The 24054-nt window shown below is 44.3% G+C and overlaps 1 protein-coding gene across 1 annotated transcript in view; it reads left to right on the plus strand.

The window, feature by feature from the left end:
* The window catches only part of krt222 (keratin 222), an 84080-nt gene that overhangs the window by 47995 nt on the left and 12031 nt on the right, over positions 1-24054 (plus strand). The window contains exon 3 of the mRNA XM_060911180.1: positions 5002-5257. Coding sequence (XP_060767163.1) covers positions 5002-5257 — 256 coding nt within the window. The remainder of the gene's footprint in view (positions 1-5001; positions 5258-24054) is intronic.

Below are 24054 nucleotides of genomic sequence, written 5' to 3' on the forward strand. Positions count from 1 at the left end.
CTTGTTTTTTTTCTATTAAAAATGTATATTGAACAGTTCAAAGAAATAATTGAAATCTCCATATTGCCATGACATTCATGTTCATAAACTTCTGACTGCAACTGTACACTATATGTACAGTATGTGTAACTGTGACGTTTTTAAGAATATTTTGGAAGTCTTCTGTGGAGGATTTCTTTTTCACTCAACCACAAGTGCTGAGTTTTAACCACTGAGCCATTATCAGATGACATTGGCCTGAAGGTTCTGAGTTCAAATCCCAGGACTACTAATGATGCCATGATTGTCCATTAAAGGGATAATTAAGGCAAATAATGATCGCTTGCTTCCTTTGTTTTTTTTCTTTTTTGCCTTAGAGCTAATGTTATTGCATAAACTCTTTAAAAGAAAAGTGTTCTTCAAGGGTCTTTAAGGGTTCACTGAATAATTAGCTTAGCTTTCAACAAAGAGTTTTATACAGAAATACGTCTGTTATAGGGTTCTAAGTAGGGAACCCCAGGAGGAGGAACAGAAGAACAGAAGAAGCGCTTAAATTTTTCAGCGTGTATGTATTCTGAGTGTAGGTTTGTAATTTTGGAGTTTGTTGAAAGTCTACCGTGGTTGATAACAAGCTAAGTCGCCAATCATAAAGAGCTATCAGCCCTCTTCCATATACATAAGCTCACAGACAATCGTGATTGGTTAGTGTCACTGTGATTGACAGGTGAGAGAGAGAGAGTATGCACCTCCTACTCAGAGAGCAAGAGCAATTTTGGTCTCTTGAGTTTTGTCAGGATTCAAACTCATGCTTTCTGGATGTTTGTGCAAACACCACTTGTGAGCCCTCGTGCATATTTTACGCAGAGGGCTCTCTCTAATAATACTGTCATGAATAATGTTCACACCTCCCAGATTGCCAGACATCAGTCTAATATATTGAAGGCTGAGTGTTGTCCAAGTCATGAATCTCATTGTGATCACATGACTTTTACGACACTCGGCATCCTGTGCACAAATGAATATTAATGTGTGTACTTTTCTTTTCAGTTCCATGCTACAGTTTTATCTCATCTCATCTCATCTCATCATCTCTAGCCGCTTTATCCTGTTCTACAGGGTCGCAGGCAAGCTGGATCCTATCCCAGCTGACTACGGGCGAAAGGCGGGGTACACCCTGGACAAGTCGCCAGGTCATCACAGGGCTGACACATAGACACAGACAACCATTCACACTCACATTCACACCTACGCTCAATTTAGAGTCACCAGTTAACCTAACCTGCATGTCTTTGGACTGTGGGAGAAACCGGAGCACCCGGAGGAAACCCACGCGGACATGGGGAGAACATGCAAACTCCACACAGAAAGGCCCTCGCCGGCCACGGGGCTTGAACCCGGACCTTCTTGCTGTGAGGCGACAGTGCTAACCGCTACACCACCGTGCCGCCCGCTACAGTTTTATCTTCACTCTGAATACAACCCAGTGTCACACAGCATCAGCATCAACTAAACTACTTCTTTAGCATCAAGGCAAAACCAAACACATAAACTTCAGATACCACTTGCATCAGCTGGCAGCGTACGTTCGGCTTAACAGGAAGTGATGTTTTGTGCTTCTTCTCCCTTGCAGTGTTATTAGCCGCATTACTCAGTGTAGAGAGGTGACTACCGTACATGTGTGATCTTTATTAGCACTTAAAATTGATTGGATTCTCTTACTTTGCAAAATTTGTGTTGATTTCGGCCAAACAATTGTACAATTTCCAATGTATCTTCTCTTCATCTCAATCTTTCCCATGCTAATGAAATTGCCATTTTGATTGGGATTGGTATTAAGCTGCTTGTTGTGACAAAGTGTTGTTTTGTCTTCGAGGTCAGAGGTCGACGTGGGCACAGTGTCTACTGTAGAGAGCAGAGTGGGGACAGTGTGGAAAGCTTTAATCAGATCATATACAATGTTCTAGCTGAGCTTAACGTGACACAGACAAATTGAGGGAGATAGATAGATAGATAGATAGATAGATAGATAGATAGATAGATAGATAGATAGATAGATAGATAGATAATGATGTACAAATTGATGAGTGTGGGTAAGTGTGCCAGCTGCCAGTATCACTTGCGTGTGTGTGTGTGTGTGTGTGCGTGCTTAACATGTGAGTGAGGCAGTATAAATATTACGCATGGTTTGAATTGTGCCAACATAAACACATCACTCAATACTGGAGATTAGCGCTATTAGCACCTGTTTTCATGTATTGTGCAATGCAGTAAAGCTCTTAGTTCATTCTTCTGAATTATGATCCGGCGTCATGTTAATCCGTGATTCTTTTTTTTTTGGCTTTCTGAAGTTTTTCTAGCTTCATGATGACTTTATGAAATGCACCTAAGCTTTAAATTGCATTTCTGAAATAATGCAAGAGGACCTATGAGAAGACTGCATCAGTATTAAAACTGGTTTAGAACTTTTTTTTTACTGCACTTGTATTGAGAGTTACCGTTTATAACTCGCACATAAGCCGTATATATTCCTGAACAGATTATGTCAGTCCCCAAGATGTTCCAGTAAACGTGTTGATGTAAATGAAAACAAGTTGATATGAAAATTAACTATTGCCAATATTTTTGCTATTGCTTTTTCCTCGTTCATGAAATCCTTCTGAAGCCCTCATTTTCACAGAACCCTTTATGTAAGGAATGTTTATAATGAGTCATTTACAGTGTTCGTAACACATGGCTAATAAATTCACATACAAAACTTAGCTTTATGTCATTTTTTTTCTTTTGTTCCTGAAATAGTTATGAAGCCCTTCTTTCCACAACAAGTCCTTCAATAGCAATAGATTCAATAGCAGTTTATAATGAGTCGTTTTAGTTATTTTGCATTGAAGCAAAAAGATCGAAAGCCTCATACAGACTTCATAGCACATGCATAAGCAATGAGTGACATTGGAAAAATAATGCATGAAGAGAAATGTGCACTTTATGTCAGCGTTTGTATTTCACGGAAATGGCCCGAGATTCTTCATAAAGGAAGCTGAAATGTGAAACGAGGGACTTAATAACACTCATAAGCACTACATAACTGCACAGTCATGAACTGCTTATGTCAGACCTCAGGATATTACATTAAATGTGCTGGAAAACATGAATGAATGAATGAATGAATGATTTCATCACTTTATATAAAACTGACTTTGTTGTCCTTGCTATTACAGTATGTTTATTGCTTATTCCTTGCTCATGAAGCATTATGAAGCCCTTGTGCCCTCCATGCAAGGGTTGCTTGTAGAGTCATTTAGTTGTACTTTGTACGTATCAAAAGATCAGAAAACTTCATGATTCACTGGCAATACAATGTGTTTCAGTAAGTAAGGCGTTATTTGAAGGTTAGCTTCATACAGGCTTCATAGCACATGCATAAGCATTGAGTGACTTTTGTAAAATAATGCTCGAGAATAAATAAGCACTTTATGTCAGCGTTTGCATTTCAGCAAAATGATATGATTTTTTCAATTAAAGTAAGTTGACTTGTGATGACGTGAGAGACATGGGGTGCTTAATAACACTCATAACAACAGTTCGGTATGTCAGCAGCATTCCCAATATTATACAGTAAATGTTTTTGTATTGACGTAAAGGAAAACAGAAACCTTTTTTGCCAAGATTTTTGATGTTTTGATGCTGATTTATTGCATTATTTATGGATTAAGAAGAATACATTATAAATTCGGGGCGGCACGGTGGTGTAGTGGTTAGCACTGTCGCCTCACAGCAAGAAGGTCCTGGGTTCGAGCCCCGGGGCCGGCGAGGGCCTTTCTGTGTGGAGTTTGCATGTTCTCCCCGTGTCCGCGTGGGTTTCCTCCGGGTGCTCCGGTTTCCCCCACAGTCCAAAGACATGCAGGTTAGGTTAACTGGTGACTCTAAATTGACCGTAGGTGTGAATGTGAGTGTGAATGGTTGTCTGTGTCTATGTGTCAGCCCTGTGATGACCTGGCGACTTGTCCAGGGTGTACCCCGCCTTTCGCCCGTAGTCAGCTGGGATAGGCTCCAGCTTGCCTGCGACCCTGTAGAAGGATAAAGCGGCTACAGATAATGAGATGAGACATTATAAATTCAGACATGCATATCTTCCAGTTGCCTAGCAACAGTCTTCTTGTTAGGTTAGCCACGCCTCAGCAACACTAATAGGACAAAAAACAAACAAACAAAAAAACACTTAGTGGTTCAGTTATAAACAGGCTGTACATGTTTTTGTTTTGTCACCAAGTGAATCTGATCTCAGATGATGTCATGATCCTTCTTATGTCACACTTATGTGTGTAACCGTTATTGGACTATCTCTCTCTCTCTCACACGCACACACACACACACACACACACACACACACACACACACACACACACACACAAATATTTCCCTCGATACAAAACACTTTCCAACTTTCACAATCATTGAAGGGTGTGTGTGTGTGTGTGTGTGTGTGAGAGAGAGAGATTGTTGGATAATCCAATAATGGTTATAATAAGTCATTGTTTGTTTATATATATGCATTTCTGTGAAACACACACACACACACACACACACACACACACACACGCTAATACAAGAGTACTGGACTTTCACCCTGGTGAGTCACACTCTAGTGTGTGTGTTTACCTTCACGCTTAGCTGTGCATGTACATCCAAGCACATATTCAGTCCTGTGTGTGTGTGTGTGTGTGTGTGTGTGTGTGTGTGTGTGTGTGTGTGTGTGTGTGTGTGTCTGTGAGAGAGAGAGAATTCAGGCCACTAATCCCAGATCAATGTTCCCAACAGCATAAGTGCAACTCGTGATGTTAACTGTTCCCTCCCTAGCACACTAGTTTATGCACTTCCCCTATCCCCTACTCCCTTCTCTCCTTCCTCACACCACAATCTCCTCCAACATCATCCATCCATCTGCCGTCGTTCTCTGAGCCCCAGCAGCAGTTAGCATGTCTCTAACGGGTTAACTCTAGTGTTTCTCGCTAAACATTTGCTCAGCAAACAGGAGCTGGGCGTGACCATCAAGTCACCCGGTCAGATGTTTGGGTTCTTGTGCAGGTGCATGATGGAGGTATGTGAGGGGCAGCAGGAGGTCCTGAGGGATCTAAACAAGAGGCTGAATGGCTTCCTGGAACATGTAGCTCAGCTTCAGAAAATCAACTTGAACCTCCAGGAGCAGATCGCAGCCTGGAAGACGCCGCTGGAGAGAGACTGGAGCTCACAGGAGAGGACGGTGGAGGAGCTTCAGGCTCAGGTGGGAGCTCTGGTGCTAATTTGACAGCATGTACACACTTAGCTTACTACCATCTTAGCATACACACCATACACACTACACATGCTCAAGGTACAAGTCATAAACAGCATACATGCATCTATTAATACTAGCATATTAACGTACAAACCATGCATATTCATGTATATTAGCATAGTAGCCACAACATGAAACGCACACTATACATGCATATTAGCCAGAGTCGGGTTACGCAGATCTTCAGATTGATAAAATCGCTTGCATGTAGTTAATGCCTCCGATGTTTCCAGATTTATCTTAAGACCTTTTTAGCGCTGTCTAAACCACCAGCTTAAAACACAAATATTTCAATTAAAAAAAAAATCAGGGATAGAAAATACAGACCAAATGTAATATGATGCAACACAAAAGGAAGAAAATAAAAAAATGATGAGTGCTGAAATAACTCTAATTGTAGTCTAGTGTCATTATATCGCTAATATATAGCTGCCTGAATAATCCCAGTAGTAATGATCACATTAATCACTGGTCTAATTGAACAAAATGGCTTCCACACTCATTATTCAGCAGCACATACAGTAGAATAGCACGTGATCCAGCACACACTCTTATTTTACATCTCTGACAGTTAGTCATGAGCACAACTTAATGAAACCACAAGATACTAAATCGAGGTTATGAAATTGTTATGTGTGTGATGTGGATTATCTCATCTCATCTCATTCATCTCATTATCTCTAGCCGCTTTATCCTTCTACAGGGTCGCAGGCAAGCTGGAGCCTATCCCAGCTGACTACGGGCGAAAGGCAGGGTACACCCTGGACAAGTCGCCAGGTCATCACAGGGCTGACACATAGACACAGACAACCATTCACACTCACATTCACACCTACGCTCAATTTAGAGTCACCAGTTAACCTAACCTGCATGTCTTTGGACTGTGGGGGAAACCGGAGCACCCGGAGGAAACCCACGCGGACACGGGGAGAACATGCAAACTCCACACAGAAAGGCCCTCACTGGCCACGGGGCTCGAACCTGGACCTTCTTGCTGTGAGGCGACAGCACGAACCACTACACCACCGTGCCGCCCCTGATGTGGATTATTTTATAATAAAGTTACAGAGAAACTTTGTGTTGTTCATGATTTTATCTGTAAAAAAAAAAAAAAAACACTCCTCGTTTTTTTTTCTGTGTGGGAACAAAATTATGGACTTTAAAGTGAGTATATCATTAATTAATGAACAGTATTGCATTTATGTATTTAATTTTGGACTTGAATGGCATCCCATAGTGTTTTTGAGTGTATTTACAGCCAAAACATACATTTCAGTATGACATATTGTGGCTATATGAAATGGTCAGACAGTGACGCTGGATGTAACACAGATCCTCAGCTGAGCTGAAGAAAAATGTGCAAAAGTGATGATCGGAATCGAGCATGACTGAGACACGCCCCTGTTTCAGATAAACTCCGCCACTGTGTGTGTACCTCTTTCGTAACTTCTGAATAAATCAAGAGTTATATATGAGGATTGAAGACCCTTTTACACACACACACACACACACACACACACACACACACACACACACACACCACTATCACCTACACTGAGACGTGTCCCTGTTCTACTAGTAAATCATTAGATCAAAACTAACAGACCTACAACACATTTAGCTAATGTAACTAGCAGACATCATTCTCTGTTAATATAAGACAAGACCAGGCAAACCACACACACACACACACACACACACACACACACACACACACACATGATTCCAAAGTATGTTCTTTTTCTCCTCACTGCAGCTGCTGAAAATTTGTTTTGTGCCCTGAGCCAAAATTATTCAATTGTTTTTATGTTCTTAATAAATGACAAACCATTCATCAGAAATGAAACTGCAACTGTTAGCGGGGTTACACACAGTCATACATGTGCTGACTTGCTTATTTTAATACCGAATACTTTATCTTATAAAGTGATCAGAGTGAAGGTAAACCAGCAAACAACCTAGCTAAAACATACGTAGCTAGTTACGTTTAACGCTAGGTTGTGAGCTATATGATAAAGTTTTGTTTATGAACCTGTAATCATACTTTTAATGGTACATTAAAAAACTGGGATTCACAATGTTTCCATACACCGAATACTTTCTGACTACGGTTTCCATTTTTTAAAAATACTTAAAAGTAGAGCTGCTAAGCCCCACCCCGTTTTTTCAGAAAAGGCAACTCATGAGGCAGCCAGACACAAGGCTTGCCATTGTTTTGACTAATGGCAATTTAACTCACAGGCAGCAGGGGGCGCTAAAGTTTAACAAGCTAGCTTATATTATGGTGCGAGATAATTAGCAAGACCGTAGTCAGGATTTTTCAAATACCAAGGTCAAAAATGGCCGACCCTCCCTCTCCCCCCATCCAGTTCAGGAATAAACTCCATAATTTCTAAAAATTTCTCAATCTTTGTTTGGGCTGTGAAGAAAAAGTTATCATCCACAGAATCCACAGGAATTCCCTAGTGGTGAATCATCACACTTGGATTTCCACTGAACAAAGTAATTGAAGTTACCGTCTTCTTCGTTGTCTTTCCATGTTCCCCGCAATGCAATATTTCTCTGTCCCAGATTTATTATTATGCCTAGGATTGATAGCAAAACCTTATGGTTTGTCTCAACTTTGTCTGAATATGTCTTACTGATTATAGAATGTATATCTTTCCTTTGTCCTTTTGTTACACTTTGGAAATTTTCTGTAAGCTCTGAAGCTGGTGTGTATCCTGGAGTGTTTCCATGATTTGAGATGATTCCCCCTTTTTTCACCAACAGCATTCTTCCAGTCCCTCAGTCCTTCCCTCTGGAAGGTGGTGTTTGACCCTTTCTGTCTATTGAATAATTAATAATATTGGCTGGCATTGAGTGGTATATCAGATATATTCCATTCATCTGATTTTATTGTTGGACCCCAGGAAGAATAGCTGGGTCTGTGCCCAGCTAATGGGGATCCTAATAAACTAATAAACTAATCTAGCATGATACTGAACAAATCAAAGATGAGTAGCTGAATGGAATATATCTGATAGACCACGAAAAAAAAGCCAGCCAATATTATCATTAGTATACGTACACACTCGATGGAACAATTACAGATTTTACAAAAAGTTAAGAAGTCAAGTCTATTTGTATAGTACTTTTAACAATAAACATTGTTGCAAAGCAGCTTTACAGAATTTGAACAACTTAAAACATGAGCTAATTTTATCCCTAATCTATCCCCAAATGGGGGCGGCACGGTGGTGTAGTGGTTAGCGCTGTCGCCTCACAGCAAGAAGGTCCTGGGTTCAAGCCCCGGGGCCGGCGAGGGCCTTTCTGTGTGGAGTTTGCATGTTCTCCCCGTGTCCGCGTGGGTTTCCTCCGGGTGCTCCGGTTTCCCCCACATTCCAAAGACATGCAGGTTAGGTTAACTGGTGACTCTAAATTGACCGTAGGTGTGAATGGTTGTCTGTGTCTATGTGTCAGCCCTGTGATGACCTGGCGACTTGTCCAGGGTGTACCCCGCCTTTCGCCCGTAGTCAGCTGGGATAGGCTCCAGCTTGCCTGCGACCCTGTAGAAGGATAAAGCGGCTAGAGATAATGAGATGAGATGAGATCTATCCCCAAATGAGCAAGCCTGTGGCGACGGTGGCAAGGAAAAACTCCCTCAGACGACATGAGGAAGAAACCTCGAGAGGAACCAGAGTCAAAAGGGAACTCATCCCTCATCAACAACAGGCAACATGATGAAAACATTAACAGTTTTAACATGAAGTCAATTTTGTTGATGTTATAAACTCTTCGTTGATGGAAACTTGAGTGCAAAACTGTTCATGACAACTGCAGTCCTAAAGGCCCCGTCACACTTAATCGGAATTAGCAGGAATCAAGCAGAACCAGCCGGAATGAAAAATTTTTCAAAATTCGTGCCACATTCGGGTGGGAATTTCAAACTGACCAACATTCTTACAGCTTTGTAAGAATGCCGTTCGAATACTTAGAATGTGCTTTGAACCCGCCTCGAATGATTCTTGCACATTCCGGGTGTATTAGCTTTCAAATGCAGTTCAAATGTAGTTGGAACACAGTAGGAATACGTAGAATGCTTTTAGAATGCTGTAAGAATATTAAGAATGCACTTCGAATGCCGTACGAGTGCGGTTTGATTGCTGCCTGAATACCACCCGAAGTCTGGTCGGAAGGTGCCTCAAATGCTGTACGAATTCACCTCAAATGCAGTCAGAATGCTCCCGGAATAGCCACCGAATATGTTTCAAACATCTAAGAATTCAAAGAGAATGCAGCTCGAATACTTAGAATGTACTTCAAATATCCCAGAATATACGAAGAATTTTCATTCTGACGGCATTCCGGCTCATTTGAGGCACATTCGGGACATTCTGGCAGGATTTGAAGTGGCTTGCCATTTCGATTTTTCCCTCAAATGCGATCAGAATGTTTCGAATGCTGCTGGAATGCCGTAAGAATATTTAGAATGCAGTCAGAATGCAGTTAGAATACACTTCGAATGCTGTTCGATATTTCTCCTCTTTAAATGCACCTCAAATGTTTTGAGCATGAGCAAAACATTCGGGCCAGCCACAAGAATGGGCCCGAATGTTTGGAATGCGCTCAGAATGCACTCAGAATTTTTAGAATGCACTTCAAATATCCCGGAATATACGAAGAATTTTCATTCTGATGGCATTCCAGCTCATTCCGCCTCTAGTGTGACTACTCTATAAAATTAGAAAGCCAACTGTAGTCCTCAGCCATAAAAGCATTACTGTAAGTGTCCAGAGTGTCTTCCAAGTGTGACTTTCAACTGTCCATATGGGGCCGTCCTCCACAGGAGCGATGTGATGAGACTCCAACCAGACACAGGGCACCAGGATGGATCAGGCAGGTCTGAGGAGCAGAAGAGGTTCAGCATCTCGATCTCAGGACTGACATGTAACTCAGAGGGACAAATTGGGGGGGAAGAGAGAGAGAGAGAGAGAGAGAGAGAGAGAGAGAGAGAGAAAACACAGGTTGTTAGGTATGCCCAATGTCACCTGAATAAGTAGGAACAGTATACATATTGCACTGAGTACAAGCAGGGACTCCGGCAAAACTAACTATGGCGGCATGATGGTGTAGTGGTTAGCACGATTGCCTCACAGCAAGAAGGTTCCGGGTTCGAACCCAGCGGCTGGCGAGGGCCTTTCTGTGTGGAGTTTGCATGTTCTCCCCATGTCTGCGTGGGTTTCCTCCGGGTGCTCCGGTTTCCCCCACAATCCAAAGACATGCAGTTAGGTTGATGTGGGGCAGCCTTGGGCTGAGGTGCCCTTGAGCAAGGTACCGAACCCCTGACTGCTCCCCAGGTGCTCTGGGCTGCCCACTGCTCTGGGTGTGTGTGCGCACGTGTGTTCACTGCTTCAGATGGGTTAAATGCAGAGGATGAATTTCACTGCTTGAGGTGTGCATGTGATGAATTTATGCTATCTTCTATGACAGCATAACTAAAAGGGGAGAGCCAGAAGGTAACACAGGCATGAGGGAGCCCCGGGACATAAAGCAGCAACCACTACACCGTCAACAAACTCGAGTGAGCAAGCGAGTGGGGACTGACAGTATCCATACATCCCAGTTTACCAAAACACTCTGTCTGAGGACCCTCCAGATCTACACCTTTACCTTTACCTCATAAACACCATTAACACAAGGCTTGACTAAACAGATATGTTTTCAGCCGAGACTTAAACACTGAGACTGTGTCTGATTCCCGAACACTACTTGGAAGGCTGTTCCATAACTGTGGGACTTTGTAAGAAAAGGCTCTACCCCCTGATGTAGCCTTCACTATACGAGGTGCCAGCAGATAGCCTGCACCTTTTGATCTAAGTAGGCATGGTAGGTCATAGAGGAGCAGAAGTTCAGGTACTGTGGTGCAAGACCATTCAGTGCTTTAAAGGTCAATAGTAGCATTTTATAATCAATACGAAATTTGATTGGGAGCCAATGCAGTGTGGATAAGACAGGGGTGATGGGGTCATATTCTAGTAAGGACTATTGCTGCTGCATTTTGAACTAACTGGAGTTTGTTTATGCACTTATTGGAACATCCAGACAGTAAGGCATTACAATAATCCAACCTGGAGGTAACGAAAGCATGAACTAGTTTTTCCGCGTCATATAGTGACATTAAATTTCTTATCTTAGCAATATTTCTGAGATGAAAGAAAGCTATCCAGGTGATGTTATCAATGTGAATTTTGAATGAAAGACTGGGGTCAATAATCACTCCAAGGTCTTTTACTGCTGCACGTGAAGAAACAGAAAGGGCATCCAGAGTTACTGTGTAATCAGAAAACTTACTTCTAGCTGCATGTGGTCCGAGTACAAGTACTTCAGTCTTGTCAGAGTTAAGCAGAAGGAAGTTAATAAGCATCCAGTGTCTAATGTCCTTCACACATTCCTCAATTCTATTAAGCTGGTGTCTCTCATCAGGTTTTGCAGAAACATACAACTGTGTGTCATCAGCATAACAGTGGAAACTAATACAATGTTTACGAATAATATCACCCAGAGGTAACATATATAAAGAAAAAAAGCAGTGGACCCAAGACAGAACCTTGTGGAACACCAAACTTTACCTCAGTACGTCTAGAAATATCACCATTTTTATCAACAAACTGATAGCAATCAGTTAAATAAGAGCTGAGCCAGGAGAGGGCCATTCCCTTAACTCCCACAACATTTTCTAGTCTATCCAGAAGAATGGAATGATCAATGGTATCAAGCAACACAAGCAGCGAGACACAGCCCTGATCAGACACCAGCAGTAGGTTGTTTATTACTTTAACCATTGCTGTCTCTGTGCTATGATGAGGTCTAAATCCTGACTGATACATTTCATGGATGTCATTCCTATGTAAATATGAGCATAACTGCTGTGCCACAGCTTTTTCAAGGATCTTGGAGATAAAGGGGAGGTTTGATATTGGCCGATAATTGGACAGCTGACAGGGATCAAGGTCAGATTTTTTAATCAGGGGTTTGATAACTGCTAGTTGAAAGGATTTGGGTACATAGCCAATCGTAAGAGAAGAATTCATTATTTTTAGAAGCGGTTCAATTACTTCAGGTATTATCTGTTTGAATAGACGTGTAGGTATGGGATCTAGTACACAAGTTGAGGCTTTTGATGCCGAGATTAATGAAAGTAATTCAGTTTCTCTAAGCGGAGTAAAACATTCTAATTGCTGATCTGATACAGTTACAGGAACGGGGGGTAACTTACCAATATCCAATGCTGATTCTGATCCAATGTAATTCAATGCTCTGTCAGTCCAATGCACAAAACTTTCTCATTTGATATTCGCATCAGCTCTGACGTGTGATGTCATGTTGTCTTGACAACCATGCAATATCATAAACCATATTCAACGCTCATTCTCCATTGGGTAGAGTGACGTAATACACGTAGGATAAGCAATATGCTAACAATATTGCATGCTATCAAACCAAATGAATGAAACCTACTAGAAGGGAATAGAACATGTTTTTATTCCATTGAAAAAGTGTCCTGTATGTATAATATTTAACAGTTATTCCACAAAATCGAGTTGCACATGAGCTGATAGCCGATGAGTTGCTTAGCACCGAGTTGTCTATAATCCATGTACAACAAGAATGAGTGGAATAACTGTTTTATTCTATCCACATTCACTGGATTTTGAGAACCAGAGCATTTTTATTTTTTGCAAATTTGATAAATAAAAACTTTACACAAAACATCCAACAAAATCATTTCCGCTTAGAATGTAAACAACCCGGCGAAATGACAGGAGCAATTTGTGAAAAATGTGATAATAATAATTCTTGAAAAATAAACAAAGATACGTTCTTATCATCAAATACTTTCATTCCATATTTTGTTGCTTTTGTGTATTTTTTGTGGTTTTGTTTTCGAGTAAAGTTTTTATTTCGTCCTTGGTTGGTTCAGCAACATGCTCCGCCATTTGGTCATAGGTGACAAGATGAAACCGCGGTTATAAATTTTTCTTCCATTTTTTGTGTCAATCAGTAAATGTGAGAGCAAAACTTAAGAAACTCCAGTCGACAATGGATTGATCTGAGGAATCATACAAGCCAATAACGGGCACTTTATAGCATCATAGATCATTTGCATAGAACTGAGAAAATTAATTCAGTGTCGCTGGAATCGTGGCTTGTAAAATAAATGGTTCTTTGTCACTTTAGTGAACACAGGGTATGGGAACTTGGTCATTCATTTGCTACCAGACTCCTGCTTGTAAATGAGCTAGTTAGCTGTATGCTAGCTAGTGTTACAGAACAGTTACCCAAATGTTTATCTTTGACAGCAATGTGATACCAGAAGGCATGGTTGTACAAATGTACAAAAAATTCTTGTGGCAGTTTGTATGAGTGGGAGGAGCACAGAAGGACGGCAGGCCAGAATTAAGTTCAAAAACTCTTTTATTTTGCACTTTTCAGTCGCAATATAACTCTCCCAGCCACACACACACACACACACACACACACACACACATGAGTCATCTGGTTGGGGAGAGAGCTCTCCCTCTGCTCTCGCTCTCTCTTTAAATAGAGCGCGGTCACTGGGGAAGACACACAAACACACGTTAATAGACCTCAGGTGCACTGATTCTGCCACTTACCTTCCCTGACTCCACCTTCTGGTCACAGACCGACGCTTGACCACGCCCCCGCTGCCACATACCCCCACCGCCCGACTCAGGCTGGGTGGCCGTCCGGCCTGCAGCCGACTCCCCCCCCCCCCCCCCCCCCATGACGGGAGAGGAAGTCCGCCACGACCATCTGCGCCCCCGGTCTGTGGATCACCTTGAAGTTAAAGGGTTGGAGTGCCAGATACCAATGGGTGATCCACGCGTTGGCATCCTTCATGCGGTGGAGCCACTGGAGGGGCGCGTGGTCCGAACAGAGGGTGAAAGGGCATCCCAGCAGGTAGTAGCAGAGGGCGAGGACTGCCCACTTGATTGCGAGGCACTCTTTTTCGATGGTGCTGTAGTGCCCCTCACGTACCGACAGCTTCCTGCTGATGTACAACACTGGACGGTCCTCCCCCTCCACCTCCTGGGACAAAACAGCCCCCAGCCCCCTGTCCGACGCATATGTCTGTAACATAAAGGGGAGAGAAAAGTCAGGGGAGTGTAACAGTGGCCCCCCCACACAGTGCAGCCTTCACCTCAGAGAAAGCCCGCTGGCATTGCTCCATCCACTGGACTGGATCTGGTGCCCCCTTTTCAGTGAGATCAGTCAGTGGGCTGGTGACGTCCGAATAATTAGGTATAAACCTACGAGAGTAGCCAGCCAGCCCCAGGAACTGTCTCATCCCCTTTTTGGTCTTGGGCCTCGGGCAGGCTGCAATTGCCCGTTGCCCAAGTGGAAGCCCAGATACCGTACTTCCACCCGCCCAATCGCACACTTCTTCGGGTTGGCTGTGAGACCCGCTCGCCTCAGCGACCTAAGGATGGCTCTCAGGTGTTGCAGGTGCCGCGGCCAGTCATTACTGTAGATAACGATATCATCGAGGTACGCGGCCGCATAGGTGGCGTAGGGGCGGAGGACCCTATCCATTAGCCGCTGGAACGTAGCGGGTGCCCCAAACAGCCCAAAAGGAAGTATGACAAACTGGTGTAAGCCAAACGGTGTGGAAAAGGCCGTTTTTTCTCGGGATAATGGAGTCAAGGGGATCTGCCAATAACCCTTTGTCAAATCCAGTGTCGAGTAAAAGCGAGCCGTGCCCAGTCGATCGAGCAACTCATCAATACAAGGCATTAGGTACATGTCGAATTTGGACACCACGTTGACTTTTCTATAGTCTACACAGAACCGGACCGACCCGTCGGCCTTGGGTACGAAGACCACCGGGCTGCTCCAGTCACTGTGGGACTCCTCGACGATGCCCATTTCGAGCATGGCCTCGAGTTCTTCCCGAACCACATTTTTCTTGTGTTCAGGTAGCCTGTAAGGGCGGCTGCGCACTACCACCCCCGGGGGCGTCTCAATCTGGTGCTCTATGATGTCGGTGGGGCCGGGCAGGGGCGAGAACACATCCGAAAACTCGGTCTGCAACTGGGCAACCTCTGCGAGTTGGGTCGGGGAGAGGTGGTCTCCACAGGGGACCGGAGAGGTACGCGATGCCAATGCTCCCTTTTGAACCTCCGGCCCCAGCTCCGCCTTCTCCGGAACCACCGACACCAACGCCACGGGGACCTCCTCGTTCCAGAGTTTGAGCAGATTGAGGTGGTAAATCTGTAGCGCCCTACCCCTGTCCGTTCGCCTCACCTCGTAGTCAATGTCCCCAACTCGCCATGTGACCTCAAAGGGTCCTTGCCACTTGGCGATCAATTTGGAGCTCGATGTGGGCAACAGTACGAGTACTTTATCTCCTGGTGCGAACTCCCTAAGGCGCTTACCCCTGTCGTACAGGCGGGTTTGCCGTTCTTGGGCCTGCCGCAAATTCTCCTGGGTTAGGTGTGTGAGTGTGTGGAGTTTTGCGCGCAGATCAATAACGTATTGAATTTCATTTTTACTTGGTGAAGGTCCCTCCTCCCAATTTTCTCGCAGCACATCTAGAATGCCGCGTGGCTTACGCCCATATAACAATTCGAATGGGGAGAACCCCGTGGAGGCTTGTGGGACCTCTCGCACTGCAAATAACAAGGGTTCGAGCCATTTATCCCAATTACGTGCGTCCTCGCTTACGAATTTTTAAATTATATTTTTGAGGGTGTGATTGAACCGTTCAACTAAACCGTCCATTTGTGGGTGATACACGCTGGTGCGGATCGGCTTAATTCCTAATAACCCATACAGTTCGTTCAGTGTATGTGACATAAACGAGGTGCCTTGGTCAGTCAGAATCTCTTTCGGGATTCCAACTCGTGAGATGATGCGGAAGAGCGCTTCCGCAATACTGCATGCTGAGATATTGCGAAGAGGCACTGCTTCCGGGTATCGCGCTGCATAGTCCACCAGAACTAAAATAAATCGGTACCCTCGTGTTGACCGATCTAATGGCCCGACGAGATCCATCCCAATTCTTTCGAATGGGGTCTCGATTAATGGGAGAGGGTGCAAAGGCGCTTTTGAAATGGCCGCTGGATTTACTAACTGGCATTCGCGGCACGCCGTACACCACCTACGGACATTGCCGCGAATCCCTGGCCAATAGAACCGGGCCATTATTCGGGCTAGTGTCTTATCCTGCCCTAAGTGTCCAGCCATGGGATTAAAGTGAGCCACCTGGAATACCAATTTAATCTCATTGTACATGTGTATAGTGACAATAAAGACATTCTATTCTATTCTCTTTGGAATCAAAATCTGCGTGACTTGCTCTTTAGTCTGAGTGTCCTGCATCACTCGGTATAATCTATCCTTCATAATAGAAAAATAGGGGAAGGATGGGGTGGCGTTTGGCTGGAGCGTTTGACCATCGATTACTCTCACTTGATCAAACGCATGCTGCAGAGTCTCATCTCGCGACTGCTCTAATGGGAAATCCACGAGGGATTCCCCAAGAGAGGGAGGAGGAGCCTGCTGCTCCTCACCCTGACACGGAGATGACGTAGACAGCTCTGTGACAGCTGCTCCCGCCAATGCGACACTGGGACCTCCCCCTGCTGAACTACGGCAGAACCCACTCTTCACTAAATGCCTCATTAACTCCCCGAATCCCGGCCAATCAGTCCCCAAAATTATCGAGTGGGTGAGGCGAGGATTAACCGCCGCCTTTACTCTAAATTTTTCCCCTCGAAAAAGAATGTGGACCGACCCTAAAGGGTAGCTGTGAACATCCCCGTGCGCACACAACACCTTCACCCCCTGTGCTCCCGTCAATGCCTTGTCTTGCACCAGGCTTTGGTGAATTGAGGTCTGATTACAGCCAGAGTCCACCAACGCCTGATATGTATCCCCTTGGATACTCACCGGTATGCGATACGCTCCGGCCCAATTGAGGGCGGCTCCTGGTGTGTCGGGGATCCGAACCACTGCGCCCACTTCCATTGCCGAGCACTGCTGTTGGAGGTGGCCCGGCTCCCCGCAGCGCCAGCAAACCGGCCCGGGCTTCCTCTCTGCACCTGCACTCTGAGGCTCACTCACCTGAGGGGGGGAAGAGACAGACACAGAAGGGGAAAACAGGAGGGCACCGCGGGTGCGACGGGCCGGCTGGGGTGGGGCTTGCCCCCGTCTCCGCGGTGGGGCTGGCCCCCGTCTCCGCGGTGGGGGACCGGGGTGAGGACGAGACACAGGAGGAGAGGGAGAGAGAGAGAGAGAGAGAAGAGGGAAGAAGAGGATGTCCGCTGTCCTGCCGTCGGAACAGCCGCCAAATGGTCCTCCGCCAGCTCGATGGCCTGATCCAGCGACGCCGGGCAGTGGCACTGGACCCACTCCGCGGTCCCCTCTGGTAGGCGGGCGAAGAACTGCTCCAGTACCACCTGATCGATGATTCCCTTGGCGTCGCGGTTGTCGGCCCTCAACCACCGCCAGCAGGCGTCCTGGAGCTGCTGGCCAAATGCGAACGGCCGGCTGACTTCCTTCAGGAGCAGAGCGCGGAAGCGCTGTTGCTGCTGTTCGGGGGTGCACCCCACCCACTGGAGGACGGCCCGGCGAAGGTCCGCGTAGACCAGTTGGTGGGGAGCTGTAGCACGGCCAGCTGCGCCTCACCCATTAGCAGGGGGAGGAGGTGCGCCGCGCGCTGTTTCACCGGCCAGCCCGAGGCCTTTGCTTCCTGCTCGAAGAGCATGAGGAAGGCCTCGGGGTCGTCATGCGGGCCCATCTTAGTTAGGGTGAGGGGAGAAGGGCCCGCGGCAGTGGAGGTGGTGGACCCCGCCGACGCGAGGAGGTGCCGGAACACCTGTCAATCTTCCTGCTGCGCCAACACCAGGGCCTCGAACCGGTGCTCTTGCTCCTTCTGGAGGGCGACTAGCGCCTGGTGCTGGCTCTGCTGGGCCGTGGACCAGGTCTGCGAAGTGGGAGGACTCCATGGGGCTGTTCTTTTCCTGTGCTCTGTCCCAGGTTTCGGCACCACTGTGGCAGTTCATATGAGTGGGAGGTGCACAGAAGGACGGCAGGCCAGAATTAAGTTCAAAAACCCTTTTATTTTGCACTTTTCAGTCACAATATAACTCTCCCAGCCACACACACACACACACGAGTCCTCTGGTTGGGGAGAGAGCTCTCCCTCTGCTCTCGCTCTCTCTTTAAATAGGGCGCGGTCACTGGGGAAGACACACAAACACACGTTAATAGACCTCAGGTGCAGTGATTCTGCCACTTACCTTCCCTGACTCCGCCCTCCGGTCACAGACCGACGCTTGACCATGCCCCCGCTGCCACAATTCTATTTTCGAAATGGGTTGCATGTAGTGACTTCATCTGCACATAACAACTTGTGCAATGTTGTTACTGTTGTTGCATATTCGCTAGCTATTTAGCATCCTAAGAATGTTAGTGATTTAAGATATTGAAACTATTCAAAATATGTTAATTGTTCTCACTGTCAAAGTCTAGTTTTAAAACAATATACTTCCTGCTGGGTGGCACGGTGGTGTAGTGGTTAGCGCTGTCGCCTCACAGCAAGAAGGTCCGGGTTCGAGCCCCGTGGCCGGCGAGGGCCTTTCTGTGCAGAGTTTGCATGTTCTCCCCGTGGGTTTCCTCCGGGTGCTCCGGTTTCCCCCACAGTCCAAAGACATGCAGGTTAGGTTAACTGGTGACTCTAAATTGAGCGTAGGTGTGAATGTGAGTGTGAATGGTTGTCTGTGTCTATGTGTCAGCCCTGTGATGACCTGGCGACTTGTCCAGGGTGAACCCCGCCTTTCACCCGTAGTCAGCTGGGATAGGCTCCAGCTCGCCTGTGACCCTGTAGAACAGGATAAAGCAGCTAGAGATAATGAAATGAGATGAGATACTTCCTGCTACACGAGCGAATGAGTGAACAAGTCAACAAGGGTGTGTTCATAAACACTCCATGAAGCTTTGATTGCAGATCGTTAGGCAAAGGTGTGTGTCGGAGAACTTACGGTTATCTGAATCAGAAACACTTTGATAATCCTGAGGGGAAATTGAGAATCTGTACAAGCAAATCATTTTATTTATTTATTTATTTATTTATTTATAAAATCTCTATTCAAATGTCTTATTGTAATACAGTCATGATTAGGGCTAGGTGGTATAAATGAGCTAGCATGGTTAATCTCTGGCTAGGTTTTTTTTTTTGCAGCCATGTTGTCTTATTTTCTGTGAACAAATCCCATTAAGATGTTCATTCCATTTGTAATGCGATTACACACACTGATTTAGCTTAAATGTTGACTCACCATGAAGTTTTGGATGAGGGGGCAATTTTGGAATTTTTAACCCTTTAAAATGCTATTTTGTGCATTTTGAGAGGCAAATTTTGGTGGAGTAAAGCTAAGTTTAATGTCTCTATTCGAGTACATTTTGTCCATGTTATTTTTTTCTACAACCCCGATTCCAAAAAAGTTGGGACAAAGTACAAATTGTAAATAAAAACAGAATGCAATGATGTGGAAGTTTCAAAATTCCATATTTTATTCAGAATAGAACATAGATGACATATCAAATGTTTAAACTGAGAAAATGTATCATTTAAAGAGAAAAATTAGGTGATTTTAAATTTCATGACAACAACACATCTCAAAAAAGTTGGGACAAGGCCATGTTTCCCACTGTGAGACATCCCCTTTTCTCTTTACAACAGTCTGTAAACGTCTGGGGACTGAGGAGACAAGTTGCTCAAGTTTAGGGATAGGAATGTTAACCCATTCTTGTCTAATGTAGGATTCTAGTTGCTCAACTGTCTTCGGTCTTTTTTGTCGTATCTTCCGTTTTATGATGCGCCAAATGTTTTCTATGGGTGAAAGATCTGGACTGCAGGCTGGCCAGTAGGGTGCATCAGTTGCCCCCTAAAAATGAAAAGTTCCTCCGATCATGATGCATTTTTGTTTTTATGTTGCTTTTGGTAAGAAAACACACTGGGTGAAATATTTTGACAAAATTCAAAAGTTTAATGGTGGCACCAGGAGCTCAAAGTTATGGAAAAAGCTGCTATTTTATGACTTTTATGACAAAATTTTGATCACTTTTCATGAAACATTATGGCACCTTATAGAGTATACCAAATATCTTAGATACTGTAGACAGTATGTCTAGAATGTCTAAAAATATTTGGAGATTTATTTTAGGGTGTCACTAGCATTATCTATCAATGTTATAACCCTGGTTTTAAGCTTGCCGCCTATACATATGCTCGCCCCTATTAAAGTTATAATGATGCTGGATTACCTGTTTTCAAGACAACTGAAGATACAAGTGAAATGTTAAGCAAATTCTTAATGTCTATTTCCTATGTGGCCGTCTCATATTTGGAACCATTACTCTGTCTTTTGCTACAACTTGCACAATGTTCTGGAATCTTTCTTCTATTGTGGCAGAACCAACTTTCTCATAGACTAGTTTAACCCCACGCTCTGCCACATTATTTGTCACAATGAAGTTTGTGAGTGTTACCTTTATCCTCTGGTAAGATGCCAAGCCATCCCATTGTGACACTGGTGTCGAGAGCAGACGATCATCAAATATATCAAAAGCTGCAAAGAACAGCCACGAGTCTTTACCTATGAAGTTTTCCAGTTTAAGATCCACATTTTTAGTACATATTCTAAATATATTATCAAGCACAGTTTGAGTTTTAGCTGTTCATTGAATCATTGTTCAACTACTTTTAAACAACACAAATGTATTATGAATCACATTAATGCTTCTCAATCCCTTGCAAAGGTTCTTAACATGATCTCTGGGTCACAAGAAATCAATAAATAGAGTCCAACATTGTGATTCAAACCTTACGCGAAAACATAAAATAAGCGTTTTTTGGCAAAAAATGAACCTCATGGTGCCACCATTAGACTTTTGAATATGGTCAGAAAATTTTACAGGATGTCTTTATTGGTGAAAAGGAACACCCAAACAAAAATGCATCAGATTTATGAAAGTGAGGGCAACTGGTGCACCCTACTGGCCAGTTCAGTACCTGGACCCTTCTTCTACGCAGCCATGATGCTGTAATTGATGCAGTATGTGGTTTGGCATTGTCATGTTGGAAAATGCAAGGTCTTCCCTGAAAGAGACGTCGTCTGGATGGGAGCATATGTTGCTCTAGGATCTGGATATACCTTTCAGCATTGATGGCGTCTTTGCAGATGTGTAAGCTGCCCATGCCACACGCACCAATGCAACCCCATACCATCAGAGATGCAGGCTTCTGAGCTGAGCGCCAATAACAACTTGGGTCGTCCTTCTCCTCTTTAGTCCGAACGACACGGCGTCCCTGATTTCCATAAAGAACTTCAAATTTTGATTCGTCTGACCACAGAACAGTTTTCCACTTTGCCACAGTCCATTTTAAATGAGCCTTGGCCCAGAGAAGACGTCTGCGCTTCTGGATCGTGTTTAGATACGGCTTCTTCTTTGAACTATAGAGTTTTAGCTGGCAACGGCGGATGGCACGGTGAATTGTGTTCACAGATAATGTTCTCTGGAAATATTCCTGAGCCCATTTTGTGATTTCCAATACAGAAGCATGCCTGTATGTGATGCAGTGCCATCTAAGGGCCCGAAGATCATGGGCACCCAGTATGGTTTTCCGGCCTTGACCCTTACGCACAGAGATTCTTCCAGATTCTCTGAATCTTTTGATGATATTATGCACTGTAGATGATGATATGTTCAAACTCTTTGCAATTTTACACTGTCGAACTCCTTTCTGATATTGCTCCACTATTTGTCGGCGCAGAATTAGGGGGATTGGTGATCCTCTTCCCATCTTTACTTCTGAGAGCCGCTGCCACTCCAAGATGCTCTTTTTATACCCAGTCATGTTAATGACCTATTGCCAATTGACCTAATGAGTTGCAATTTGGTCCTCCAGCTGTTCCTTTTTTGTACCTTTAACTTTTCCAGCCTCTTATTGACCCTGTCCCAACTTTTTTGAGATGTGTTGCTGTCATGAAATTTCAAATGAGCCAATATTTGGCATGAAATTTCAAAATGTCTCACTTTCGACATTTGATATGTTGTCTATGTTCTATTGTGAATACAATATCAGTTTTTGAGATTTGTAAATTATTGCATTCCGGTTTTATTTACAATTTGTACTTTGTCTCAACTTTTTTGGAATCGGGGTTGTATATGAAACAGAACCAATGATACTATAACGTAATTACGTCTATTTAGTAGTATCGTTGAGAGGATAACACCCTCTTACCATGGGTTGCTGTCAACACGTATCATGACGAAACTTCACACAGTGCTAGTCAAATATTTCAATGAGTAGGTCAAATAGCCTTGGAAAATTTGAATAAACACATAATAATACCTAAAAACCAATGACATCTCTCCGCAATCCTGTTTTGACCGAGGAATAAGCCCGTGAAAGTAATATTCCCGATCCTTCAAGGACCACTGTCAGCTCCCGGGAAATCCACCTGACTGGTAATGACCAGTCATGACCCCAGATCGGGTGTGAATTAATTCTTTTTCTGTTTGTTGCATATTTTTCAAATCAAAACTGTGTGATATTGGTGTATTGAAGCATGTATGAATGACCTATGGGGCTGTATCGGTAAAGTGGAAAAACTACATTACCTTCGTTTTCTCATGGATCCCCCCCCCCCCCCCCCCCCACACACACACACACACAAAATCAAAACATGAGAAATTTTGTCCTCAATGTCCTTGTTGAATTAAAGAGCTAATAGATTTATATACCTGCTCAGCTACGTGGTATAAAGCAAGAGCAGGAACAACTGTCTTTCCTTTAGTCTTCAGTACGAGTAAACAGTCATTAATTTCTTGGTTTGCAAAATTTGACTTGGGATGTTAAAAAATTTACTTACAAGCAACTTGGGTGCCTTTGTCGAGCCCAAAAAGTTTGTAGTGGATATTTGTCTGAAGATCCTCTTCACACTCCACAAGAGTTTGACTCCCCGCTCGCATCTCTATTGCAGCGTGCCTTGCCAGAGGGCAGTAGGTACCATTTTTATGGTGGTCTTTGGTGTGACCTGACCATGAGTAGAACTCGCAATCTCCCGATCAAGAGGTGGACACGCTAACCACTAGGCCAACTCACGGTTAGCAGAGAACTAGCTCCCCCTGGAGATCGACACCGCCTAATGCGCCATATGGCGTGGGAAGGACTTTCCTCTTCATACTGATTCTCAGTGAGTGGTCAGGGAATTCATGTAGATCTAGAGTAGCATCAAGTTTTTGGGCACCCAGAACTGCTTGTACGCCTCGTGAACGCTATCTAGCCATCCAGACAGGACATGAGTTATTAGTCAGGTACAAATGTAGTGACACTGTCATAGCCTTGGTGTCACAGGGTCCCCATTTTGGCATGAGTACCCAAGGAGACCAGACATGTCTAGATAGTTGCCACAGTAACAAGTTAATTAGTCCACAGAATATTCATAAATCAGCTTGTCTACTTAAAGTGATGGGTTTTGCAGTTCTGCGTAAGCCAACTAAGGAAAATCCTGGAAAGCGGAGGCAATCAGTGATGTCAGGGCCAGGCTAATTTGCATCAGTTTTGGTGCGAATGGGTGTTACCAACCTACAGTACAAAGGGATGCTGCCGGGGCGCCGGGATGAAGGGATGCAGCGGGATTTAATAAGGGAAAACAAAGGCATGCAGC

The sequence above is a fragment of the Neoarius graeffei genome, chromosome 27 (genome assembly GCF_027579695.1).
Source record: "Neoarius graeffei isolate fNeoGra1 chromosome 27, fNeoGra1.pri, whole genome shotgun sequence".
Taxonomy (NCBI): Eukaryota; Metazoa; Chordata; class Actinopteri; order Siluriformes; family Ariidae; genus Neoarius; species Neoarius graeffei.